Source organism: Hyaena hyaena, unplaced genomic scaffold (assembly GCF_003009895.1).
Source record: "Hyaena hyaena isolate Hyena2069 unplaced genomic scaffold, ASM300989v1 scaffold_144, whole genome shotgun sequence".
In the NCBI taxonomy this organism is placed as follows: Eukaryota; Metazoa; Chordata; class Mammalia; order Carnivora; family Hyaenidae; genus Hyaena; species Hyaena hyaena.
Genome location: NW_024080776.1, coordinates 689005 through 701530, shown reverse-complemented (window position 1 = coordinate 701530; position 12526 = coordinate 689005). Strand labels below are relative to the sequence as shown.

The 12526-nt window shown below is 37.3% G+C and overlaps 1 protein-coding gene across 3 annotated transcripts in view; it reads left to right on the top strand.

The window, feature by feature from the left end:
• Positions 1–12526, top strand: part of FOXJ3 (forkhead box J3) — a 141631-nt gene that overhangs the window by 114726 nt on the left and 14379 nt on the right. For all 3 annotated transcript variants that reach the window (XM_039238653.1, XM_039238651.1, XM_039238652.1), the window contains 4 exons: positions 823–997; positions 3872–4288; positions 8032–8133; positions 8750–8941. In XM_039238653.1, coding sequence (XP_039094584.1) covers positions 823–997; positions 3872–4288; positions 8032–8133; positions 8750–8941 — 886 coding nt within the window. The remainder of the gene's footprint in view (positions 1–822; positions 998–3871; positions 4289–8031; positions 8134–8749; positions 8942–12526) is intronic.

Here is a 12526-nt window from a genome sequence, read left to right as displayed (position 1 = left end):
GAACGGCTGTATAAATTTAGTGTTCATATCTTAATTTTTCAAAACACTAAACAAATGGCAGTTTACTACCCCTTGATAAAATCTTTAAGAGAGACAGCTGATCATTTTTTGTTTTATTTCTAGTTGTGCTGCCTTCAACAATAATTCTTATATTTTAGGTATTTATGGTGGTTTTTTTCTTTGCATAGCTCAGAGCCATGCTATATTCTCTTTTTTTCTCAGAATCTTCTTTACCTGTTACCTTTCGTTTCTTATTTCCCCTTAGTTTCATTCAATTTTTTTTCTCTTGAAATGGAGAGTAAGGTGTATAGAAGCTCCTTGCTGCTTTGGGCAGGCCATACAACCTGACTCAACAGTATTTGAGTTTAAATTCTTAAAGATTAATTGAGTAAATGAATGGGAAATGTTAGTAATACCATAGTAGAGTGGAGTTTGAGATGAAATTGCTTCAGAAGAATCAAGATGAAGATTCTACAAAAACTGGAAGGGTTCCAGGCCTAGCTCATCATTTATTAGTATGATCTGAACTCTTTTTAACTTCTCTGAACTCTTTTACTCTTTTGTGAAATGTGGGGATTAGACTAGATTTCTATGGTTCTTTAAAATCCAAGTTAACAATTTTGCGGTCTTGTTCTTTATGTGTACCCATCTTAACAGAGAATGGGAAACCAAGGACAGGGACAATATTCAAATATTTTCAGTCCTGTATTTTATGTAACAAACCAATGTTGATATATAGAGCTGCTAAATTAGTGGTATTTTCTTTCTTTTTTTTTTTTTTTTTACAAATAGTTTATTAGTGGTATTTTCTTTTAATGTTAGGTGACAAACCACCCAGAACCAGTCTCTCAGTCATTAACTCCTCAACAGCAGCCACAGTACAACCTTCCCGAACGAGACAAACAACTGCTCTTCTCAGAGTATAATTTTGAAGATCTCAGTGCCTCATTTCGGAGCCTTTATAAGTCAGTTTTTGAGCAGTCACTTAGTCAACAAGGTGAGTTTGTTTTCTTGGGGGTGGGAGTTGTTTTATCGAAGTGTAATTGACATACATATCTTAATTAGTTTCAGGTATTTTTAAAATACCTTTTTTATACAGTAAATTTTTACTGAAAAATCTTTTTTAGGATTATTTTCACATAGCTGTTACATTTCTTTAATCATTGAACAATATCATCTTGATCAAGATTGAATATTCTTTGCGCCTTTACTGTGCCTTGTATATATTTATATAATAGCACAAGAATGCAGATCAGTTTCATCTTGCATACTTACTTCACTTCCTAGTGGTGTCCTGGAGGAGAACTGTATTAAGAGTTCTGACACTGCATCTGTGCCCTGTGAGGGAGGCTGCCACAGGGTTAATTAGTGTCTGGCATGGGAGAGTGGTAAATGTTGCATTACAAGAATAGATGTGCCTTGCCTTTCTGTACCTTTATTAGCAAAGAGGTAGCTGTTGGAATATGGTGGCACCAAATTTTCAATTTCATGCATGGCACTTAGAAGTGAACACTATTCGGTCACCATTTTACACAACATACTTAAATCATATTTTAGTACTGAAAGTGATTTTGGTTGCATCTCAGTCAAATGCTAGATTGTTGCTGGTATGTGTTACTGTCCTTTAGCTGCTGGTTTAATTTTAGTCAGAGTCATGTGATAGGATTAAGATGTTGCATTGTCCTCCCCCATAAACTACTAGTCAGAAATTGTTGGGAAGTCTACTATTAAAGTACTTCCTAATTGCTTCGTTTGGCAGATTATTTCTACCCCGACTCAGAGAGCTTACCTGTTCACAGCAGTGAATAATACAGACAAAAATCCCTGTTTATAGTTTACATTTTAATAATTATTATTGTCAGATACTGTGAAAGTTAATGTTATATACATCAATGAATATCAGTAATTTGTACAGGAAGTTGGTTTTTCTGGTTAAGGTAAGATTCATGTATTTTTCTCAAATTTGATTTTAAATTTTCTTTCTAGAAAAGTACAAAAAGGACTAATAATACAAGACCTTGCTAAGCAGATCTAGCTGTGGTGATCATATTCAAAAATACTGACTTTGTCCCGCTTCGGGCTCTGTGCTGACAGCTTGGAGCTTAGAGCCTGCTTCAGATTCTGTGTCTCCCTCTGTCTCTCTTCCTCCCCCACTCACACTCTGTCTCTCTCAAAAATAAACATTAAAAAACAACCACAACAACAAGAAAAATACTGGCTTTGAAATAGCAATGGCAACAATTTCTGAAGCCCCTAATGATATTTCATCACACTAATTACATTTTATTTTAAAGACAGTTTGAGATTGAAGATGGTATAGATAGATCATATCTGAGTTCCCTTTTAAAATGGTAGGATGTTATTGGAAATAGATAATGAAATAACTGCTTTCTTTCATGTTACAGTAATAACCTTGTAGATTCCCTATAAATGACAGTTTTCCAGAGCCAAGGCAAGAATTTAACTCTTCCATCTATAAAATCTTAATTTGTTAGCCTTCAAGGTTATCTTACAATGTACTCTAATGCAATTTTACTATTTTTAAAAAGTTTTTTTAGTTTTTGAGAGAGAGAAAGAGAGCAAGGGTAGGCAGAGAGGGAGAGAGAGAATCCCACGCAGGCTCCACACTGTTAGCACAGAACCCAATACATGGCTCGAACCCATGAACTGTGAGATCATGACCTGAGCTGAATCAAGAGTCAGATACTTAACTAACTGAGTCACCCAGCTGCCCCTAATGCAATTTTACTATTAATGGGAACTATGAGAATAATACTATTTTTGTTTAAGAGGTTTGATTCTTTTATTGACTGACACTACGCTTCAAGATTTTATTTTTCATTTAATTTTTTTTGTGTTTGGTTCAGTAAAATGTTCTATGTGCCATCCTTTGGGATATGAAAGTAGCCTGGTTATGTAGAACGAAATATTGTGATAAGATTTCTTAAAATGAATGTCTACCTGCAAACCAAAAGTACATTATTCTTAACATTCGGCGCTTCTGGCCTAATAATTATCATCGTAGCAGCTAACATTTACTGAGCTCATTTGCACCATGGCATTTAATCCTCATAACAGTTTTGTGAAATAACTATATCATACCCATCTATAATTGAGGTAATTGTGGCTTGCAGAGGTTAATAATTTTTTGAAGTTACCAGGCATTCAGATGGCAGTACAGAAACTTGAATCCTTACTTTCCAGTACTATAAATTATGCAGTCTTAATCCCTAAAGTGTACATGTCTCAAGAATACTCCATAAGCCAAATGAAGAAGCAGTAGAGGTGGCTGTTTTGTTTCTCTTAGTTTTAAGAATTCTGTCCACCTTTGACTTCAAAGTTTTTGCGTAGTCAGAGAATTCAGAAATAACTGGGCCTTATTTCTCCTCTCTACCTCTGTCAAAGCCTTTGTTCTTCAGGCCTGTAGAGAACCGTCCTGAATGTGACCTAACACTTTCCCCACTTTTCCCCTAACATTTACTGAATCTTTCAAGACTTTAGCTCAGACACTACCTTTTTAAGGACAGCTTTTCCATATCTCCAGCCCCTTCCTAACTGAATAGGCAAGAGGCAGAATTCCTCTGTGCCCTCTGTATACTTCTGCCTTAGTACTTACATTATTGGACATAATCTCCTTGAATGTCCCTTCTCCTAGACCATGGGCTACTCAAGGGCAGAGCCTGGGGTTTCTTAACTCTTCTCAGTTATTCCAGAGTCTGGTGTACAGTGGATGTTCCATCAACGTTTTTTAAACCCAACTAGCATTGCTTCCTGAGGATGTGTACCTCTGTTCTGTAAATAATTTTGTAAATGTCTGCCATGAAATATAACTGACGTCTGACCCTGAATGCTCTTGCTTCTCTGTGTTTAGGTTTGATGACCATCCCTTCTGAATCTTCCCAGCAGTCCCACAGCTCGTGTCCATATCAGCACTCTCCTAGCAGCACAGTGAGCTCTCACCCACACAGCAACCAGAGCAACCTGTCCAACAATCATGGCGGTGGCCTCAGCACCACGGGCAGTAATTCGGTCGCACAGGTCTCCCTGCCCCACTCCCAGATGCATACACAGCCGTCTCCACACCCGTCCCACCGACCTCATGGTTTACCCCAGCATCCACAGCGTCCCCAGCACCCAGCATCGCACCCTCAGCAACACAGCCAGCTCCAGCCCCCTCACCCCCAGCACCCTTCTCCACATCAACACGTGCAGCACCATCCGAACCATCAACATCAGCCGTTAGCACATCAGGCGCCACCACCCCCACAACAGGTATCCTGTAATTCTGGTAAGTTGGTGTCTCCTGATTTGTGTTTGGCTAACTGTGAATTAGGATATGTTCTTTGTTATCTGGGGCTTATATACAGTTACTACCAAAACTCTTCTCCTTTTGTGTTTCCTTGCTGCAATCCTATAGTTGTAACTCCTTCAGTCCATACATTGGATCAGATTTTCGTGATTAAAACTTACTGTGACAACATAGGCAGGCTCAGCAACCTTGTAGGTTTTGGTTTTAACTCTTGTTTTGCTCTTCTGGAAAATAAGTGTTTTTGTGAGCATTTGAGAGAAGAATGGGACACACAGCACAGTCTGTCTGCAATCTGTTGTGATTCAATGTGATATAGAAGAAAGAGTATGGATTTGTGTCAGAAAAACCTGTATTTGAATCCTCATTATGGATCTTATGATTTTTGTGCATTGCTTCTTTTAGTCTTCTTATTTTCTCATCTATAAATATGGAGCTAAAGTACCCTGATAACGTAGTGTTGATATGAGGATTGCATTGAGAATACAAATAGGAAATGCCTCGTCTGGTTCCTAGCCTTTAAGGTCTCAGAGAATGTTCCCACTCTTCCTTTCTTCACTTATTCCTGCCAAGTATCTTATTTTAAAAAGATACATGGCAAAGGAAGAAAACATTCTTCACATCCTCATTTAAAAAAAAAATCTCTTGCTCTTAAGATCCGTCGTGATCATTTCTGGTGAGATGCTTAATTGACACCGCTCACAGACGAGGCATCTGCACTGCAGCACTCCCAGGGGTGCACAGACATAGACTGCAAGGTGAATGGGGCCCTCTGGAGTTTTGCAGAGTACAGATCCTTCCCTCAGCTTGCCTGGCTGTCCACTTACCGACCCAATCACTGATGAGATTTTTATCCTGGAGGGACCGTTTCTAAATGCTAGAAGGTGCTAGTCCTTAACAGTTAGAAATTGATCATTATTTCAGGCAATTAAAAATCTGTTGAGGGGGAAATGACCTTTAGATAATGTATACTGTCTCTTATATTCTGACTTTACTATAAAGCTTAAGTTTTTATGAAATGGTTTCCTTTTTTACAAAGTCAAAAAAATATAATTTGGGGGAAGAATTAAGTAAGATACAAAAATGCATATCAGAGTAGTTGAAATTTAATAAGTTCCTTTTCACGGTTTGGTTTGTTTTCCCAGTTAATAACTAAGTAGGTTCTAGAATAAAGTTGAAAATTGGGTATAGTTCTTTCCTTGATGGAAAATCTCCTAAAACATCTTGAAATTATTTTTAGGTTTATGCCTAGAAAAAAAGGTATAAATATAGCCCTCTTTAGTAACTCTTAGTTTTAGTCACTATTGCCCACCTTAAAAAAATTTTTTTTCATTGAACTTGTAGTTCGTGCACCATGTTACATTAGTTTTAGTTGTACCACACAGTGATTCAACAACTCTATATGTTGTGCTGTGTCCACAAGTAAGCTACCATCTGTCCACCATACAGTGCTATTATAGTACCATTGACTGTATTTCTTGTGCTGTACCTTTCATCCCTGTGACATACTCATGCCATAACTAGAAGTCTGTTGTACCTCTTACTTCTCTTCACCCATTTTGCACCCCAACCTGTTTGTTTTGTGTATTCAGATTCCACATATAAGTGAGGTCTTATGATACATGGCTTTCTCTGACTTATTTCACTTACACTTGCCTACCTTTTAATGTCAGTACACTCTTCAGAAAGTTAAGCTTGTTCTTAATATGATTTTTTAAAGACTTAAAAAAAATTATTTTAGAGAGCATGCTGGGGGTGGGGTGAAGGGCAGATAGTGGGAGGAGGGGAGAGAATGAGAATCTTAAGCAGGCTTCACACTCAGCACGGAGCCTGATAGGGGGCTTGCTTGATCCCGTGACCCTGGGATTGTAACCTGAGGTGAAATCAAGATTTGGATGCTTAACTGACTGAGTCACCCAGGCACCTCATTTTTAATATGATTTTAAGGACTGACTAATGATTGTAGAGATTTGATATCAGTAGAAGCCTGATGCTCTGGTCATACCTTTAATGATTGCTGGAGAGAAAAAAGTACGATTACAGCTGAAAACACTCTATCATGTAGTCTTAGTGGCCTGTTGTTATACCATTGGTTGCTTGCCACAAAAGGAGGATAGCTGTTCAGCTGGGGGTGTTAGGAATTATTGTTTTGGCTATGATAATAATCCCTCTGAATTAAAAATTTGTCGTTTATAAGATGAGACTAAGCAGTTTTTCTTAAATAGGGAAGGAATGGAAGAAACTAACACTTGTTTGAGTTCCCATTATGTGATAGGCAGTTTAGATACATTATCTCATATTATCTTCCCAATTCAAGTATGAATTACCACATTTAATAGACTGGAAAAGTGTAACTCAAAACAATTAAGTAGTTTGCTTGAGATCAGAGCTAATAAGTGGTAGAATTGGAATTTATATCATGGCTTGTCAGGACTTGAAAGATTGTAACACCAGTAATTCCAAAAGAACTAAAATCAGTAAACATTTACTGAGTGGGTAGGGTTTGCCTAGCCACTCTCTCTTGCAGAGATTGCTTTGTGTTGCCAAATCAGCATTTATTATAGGTCATGGACTTGACAGTCTGATGGACTTGAATGTTTGTGGCTCACTTGGGGCATTATTTTTCCCCAGCAAATTTCTTGCTAAGTTGTGAGTTGCCTAAAGGCAGAGTCATGTTGTCTCTGGTTCATTGTGTATTTGAAAAAAACAACAACATAATTGTCAGATTTTTGTAAATCAGGTAACCAGTAGTTGATAGTTATCTGTGATATAGCAAAAAAAAAAAAAAAAAAAAAAATCCTTTTTACTAGTTCTTAACCTTTATCTATCCTCGCGTGGTTCTGATAACAATAATTTATGCAGCAGTCACTGGAGGATTTTCTTCTACTCAGCGCTGTCTCATTGAGGGTAGTTCTTGCCCCATACCCCTGAGTGGTAACCACTTAGCTGACATACAGACTGTGGGGTCTTAACCCTCCTCTTGGTGTCACATCAGAGCACACTGTTCCTGACTAGAAATGACCTGGTTTGGATTCATCAGCATTTCTTAGAGAGGTCTCAGCCCTTTGTTTTGCTGCTTTGCCAGGAGGATTGTGTTAAGGTGTTTCTCTCTCTTAAGGTTGCACTGTAAGAAATCTGTCCATTTGCTGTACAATCTCATTTACCTCCCTTAAGTCAATTAAGTCAGTGCTTTAAATTATACTGTGTGTTGCTTCTAAATGGGAACCTACCTCTGAGTTATAAAGAACATACCTCTTAATGTCATAACAAGACAGGAAAATGAACTTCATATAGTGGAGAGGGTGGATGTATTATTGATTTACACGACTTGAAGTGCCTGGTCATTCATTTGTACTGTACAAATGTAAAGAGCACTAATCAAGTTTGACATTATAAGGTGATAGGGCAATTTGTAAGCTGTCAGACTAGAGCTTAGAAGCACCGGGTTCAAGTTTTGGATTCTTCATAGTGACCTTGCTAAGTTATGCCACCTCTCTGGGTTCATTTTCTTTTTATTTATGAAATGAAGAGAAATAAGACCCCTCTGCCTGTTTCACAGAGCTGATTGCCCCAGCAATACATGATATTAATGTGTGCGAATCCATTTGTAAACCTGGATAGGAATCTGCCAGTGTCAGGAATAAGCCCAGCTCATTGTCCTCTTACCATAAACTTCACACTTTCACTATCCAAGATTTATGGTATTGTCAATATTATTTTTATAGGTGTTTCGAATGATTGGTATGCAACACTTGATATGCTCAAAGAAAGTTGTCGAATTGCCAGCAGTGTTAATTGGTCGGATGTAGACCTTTCACAGTTCCAAGGTGAGTATTGGTTCTTTTTGACATATAACCAAATACACGTGATCCTGTTTTCTCCCATAGGTATAATTTTCTCCGTGGTAGAAATAAATATCTCCTAATATAGTGTTTCTTTTGCAGTTGGTAGTATGCTTAAAAATTCTGCAAAATTCATAATTAAGTCTTTTAGTCAGTTGATATAGCAGAGGGTCAGACAAGAGTTCTGAACGAATTTTGGCTACATTTAGAAGTAATTAGGCTTCGGGGCGCCTGGGTGGCTTAGTCGGTTAAGCGTCCGACTTTTGCTTAGGTCATGATCTCACGGTTCGTGGGTTCGAGCCCTGCGTCGGGCTCTGTGCTGACTGCCAGCTCAGAGCCTGGAGCCTGTTTCAGTCTGTGACTCCCTCTCTCTGACCCTCCCCTGTTCACGCTGTCTCTCTCTCTCTCCTAGAAATAAATAAAACATAAAAAAAAAGAAGTAATTAGGCTTTGAATAATTTTTAAATGTAATATTTCATTGCATGGGAAAATCACTACCGGTGGAAATTTTGAGGGCTGAAAAAAAATGTGTCTTGTTATTTTCCTTGCAATGTTTGCAGAACAGACTATGCTAACTGTACTTCTAATGCTTTTCTCATAGGTTTGATGGAGAGTATGAGACAGGCAGATCTCAAGAACTGGTCTTTGGATCAGGTTCAGTTTGCTGATCTCTGTTCTTCTCTTAATCAGTTCTTTACACAAACTGGCCTTATCCACTCACAGAGTAACGTTCAGCAAAATGTCTGCCATGGTGCCATGCATCCAACAAAACCTTCCCAACACATTGGAACAGGTATGGATTTAATATCTTTTTGGTTTTCTCTTTTATTTGTGTGAAATCCAGTAAGTGAGGCAACTTGGTATGTTGTTAATGGTGACAATGATCTGTTTGCTTCTCTTTATTTTTAAGAAATGACATGAACTCAAATAATATGTGTATTTAAGGTATATTTTAGAAAAATTGAGATAGACTATATTTTTGTCATTTATATGATCCTTTAATTGTTTACAATTGACTTTCCTTTGTGATCTTTTAACCTTTCAAGTTCTCAAACAAGAAATAAATGTTTTAAAGATATATTTTTAGAATGTTAAGATTTAAAGTTCAAAGTTTACTTGAAGAGCACATAATGGTAAATAGTCTCATTGGTGTTTTACTCTTGACTCAAAATATGTGCTTTGTATTTTTCATCTCACTTTCTTCCTTTTCTTTTACCTTTGTAGCCATCTCTGATTGCAGTGCCTTCTCTTTTCTCAATATTCCATTCTGTAGGTGTGTAGTATCCAAGTTCTTTCTTCATTTTAATTTCTTTCCACCTTTTATCTCCAAGTTGAATTCTTTTTCTGTTTGTTATTTTGGTTTTATATTTGATGCATTTTTTAAAAGTTCTTTCTTTTCTTTTTATTTTTTTTAAGTTTATTTTTTATTTTGAGAGAGACAGAGACAGTGCAAGTTGGGGAGGGGCAGAGAGCGAGGGAGAGAGAAAGAGAGAGAATCCCAAACAGACTCTGCACTGTCTGCCCAGAGCCCAGTGTAGGACTTGAACCTACCAAACTGTGAGACCATGCCGTGAGCTAAAACCAAGAGTTGGATGCTTAACCAGCTTAGCCACCCAGGTGCCTCCAGAAGTCCTCTCTTCTATCCTGAGGGGCTTCCTTCAGATATTATCCTAGCATATTTCACATATTTGGTCTTCCCATATTGTTAAGATCCCCAGCCAGGCTGTATCTTTCTTTTTCTGAAATCTTTATTTATGTGTCTTTTGTTAGAAATCTTCCATCATCTGTGCTGCTTCCATTTGAATAGTTTACCTAACGTGAAACCCTCCGTGGCCATTTGATTCTGATGACTTACTCATTTCATAAATTATATCCAAGAACCTCATTCAGTGCTTGACATATACCTGAACTTGTTGAGTGTCTCTACGTGCCTGATGACTGAACTTTATTTTTTGATAACTCTTTAGTTCCTTGCTGTCTCTCTGTCTCTTACTCTGTCACTTCCTTTTTGGTATCTTCCTGATGTATACTCTATGAAAAACATTTTTTTATTGTAAAATATAATGTAAAATTCACCATCCCAGTCATCCTTAAATATAGTTCAGTGGCATTAAATATATTCATAATGTGCAACTGTCAGCACTATCCATCCCCATAACTCTTACCATCTTGTAAAGTGGATATTCTGTACTCATTAAACAATATCCCCCCCCCCAACATTCTAACCACCCCCCAACCCCCTGTCAAGGCCCTGGCAACCACTGTTCTACTTTCTGTTTCTGATTTTTGACTACTCTAAGTAACTCATGTAAGTGAAATCATACAGTATTTGTCATTTTGTGACTGGCTTATTTCACTTAGCATCTCTTCATCCATATTGTGGCATTTGTTAGAATTTCCTTCCTTTTTACGGCTGTTTACTGCTGCATTGTATATATACATCACATTTGCTTACCCATCCATCTGTTGATGGACACTTGGGATGCTTTCATGTTTTAGCTGTTGTGAATAATGTTGCTGTGAACACAAGTGTACTGATATTTTTTCAATGCCCTGCTTTCAGTTCTTTTGGATATATACCCAGGTCTGGAATTGCTGGATCTTTCGGTAATTCTGTTTCATTTTTTGAGGAACCACCATGCTGTTTCTCACAGTGGCTGTACCATTTTACAACCCCACTAACAGTACACAAGGGTTCCAGTTTTTCTGCATCCTTTCCAACATTTGTTATTTTCTGGGTTTTTTTTTCCCTCTTTTTAAAAAAATAGCTATTTTACTGGGTGTGAGGTTATATCATTGTAATTTTGATTTTCATTAGTTGATAATTAGTGATACTGAGCAGCTTTTCATCTGCTTGTTGGCCTTTATTGTATCTTCTTTGGAGAACTATTCATGTCCTTCATTCATTTTTTAATTGGGTGGTTTTTTTTGCTGCCAGATTTTTAGTGGTTTTTGTTTTTAATAGTTCTTTATATTTCTGGATATTAACCCTTTATCAGGTGCACGATTTGCGAATCTTTTATTCTTCTGTTTTGTTCTTTTTATTGTGTTGATAGTACTTTTTGATGCACAGTTTTTAATTTTTTCATAGAGTCCAACTCATCTGTTTTTCCTTTGTTGTTTATGACTTTGGTATTATATCCAAGAAGTCCTTATTGCCACATCCAACATTATGTAGCTCTTGCCCTATGTTTTCGTCCAAGAATTTTATAGTTTAGGTCTTGCATTTAAGTTTTTGACTCATTTTGAGTTAATTTTTGTGTATGGTGTTAGATAAGGATCCAGTTTCATCCTTTTGCATATGTATATCCACTCTTTTCCTAGCTGAAAAGACTGTCTTTCCCCCATAGAATGGTCTTACACTTTAGTCAAAAATCATTTGACCAGGGGTGTCTGGGTAGCTCACTCAGTTGGGCGTCTGACTCTTGGTTTCAGCTCAGGTCATGATTTCACTGTTCATGGGTTCAAGCCCACACTGGGCTCCACACTGACAACACAGGGCCCACATGGATTTCTTTCTCCCTCTCTCTCCGCGCCTCCCCCCCCCCTCAAAATAAATAAACAAACTTAAAAAAAATCATTTGACTATATATGCAAGAGTTCGTTCCTGGGTTCTCTGTTCTCTTCCAGTGTTCTTAGTATATTTGTCTTTATACCAGTACTACATTATTTCAGCTACTATATTTTTGTAGTAAGTTTTGAAATCAGGAAGTGTGAGTCTGCCAGCTTTGTTGTTCAAGATAGTTTTTTTAAGGGTCTCTTGAGATTCCCTATACATTTTAGGATGAGATTTTCTGTTTTTGCCCTCCCCCCCAAAAAAACCCACTGGAATTTTAATAGGGATTACATTGACTCTGTAGATCACTTTGGATAGGATTGACATTTCAGCAGTATTGTCTTCCAGTCTGTGCATATGAGATATGTTTCTATTTAATTTATGTCATCTTGAGTTTTCCTTCAGCAGTGTTTTTGTAGTTTTTGTACAAGTCTTAAACTTCTGTAATTAAGTTGATTCCTAAGTATTTTTTATGCCATTGTAAATGGACTTATTCCCTTAATTTCGTTTTCAGGTTGCTCATTGTGTAAAAATGGAACTGATTTTTGCATGTTGGCTTTGTATTCTCTACTTTGCTGAATTTACTTATTCTGACAGTTTGCTTACTTTGGGGGTGGAAACTTTGGAGGTTTTTACATATAAGATCTTATCTGTGAGCAGAGGTAAATATACTCTTTCCTTCCTGATTTTGATGCCTTTTATTTCTCTTTCTTGCCTAATTGTTTTGGCTAGAACTCCCAATAGAATGATGAATAGAAGTGGTAAAAGTAGACATCTTTGCTGATTCATGATCTTAGAAGAAAAGTTTTCAAGTCTTTCATC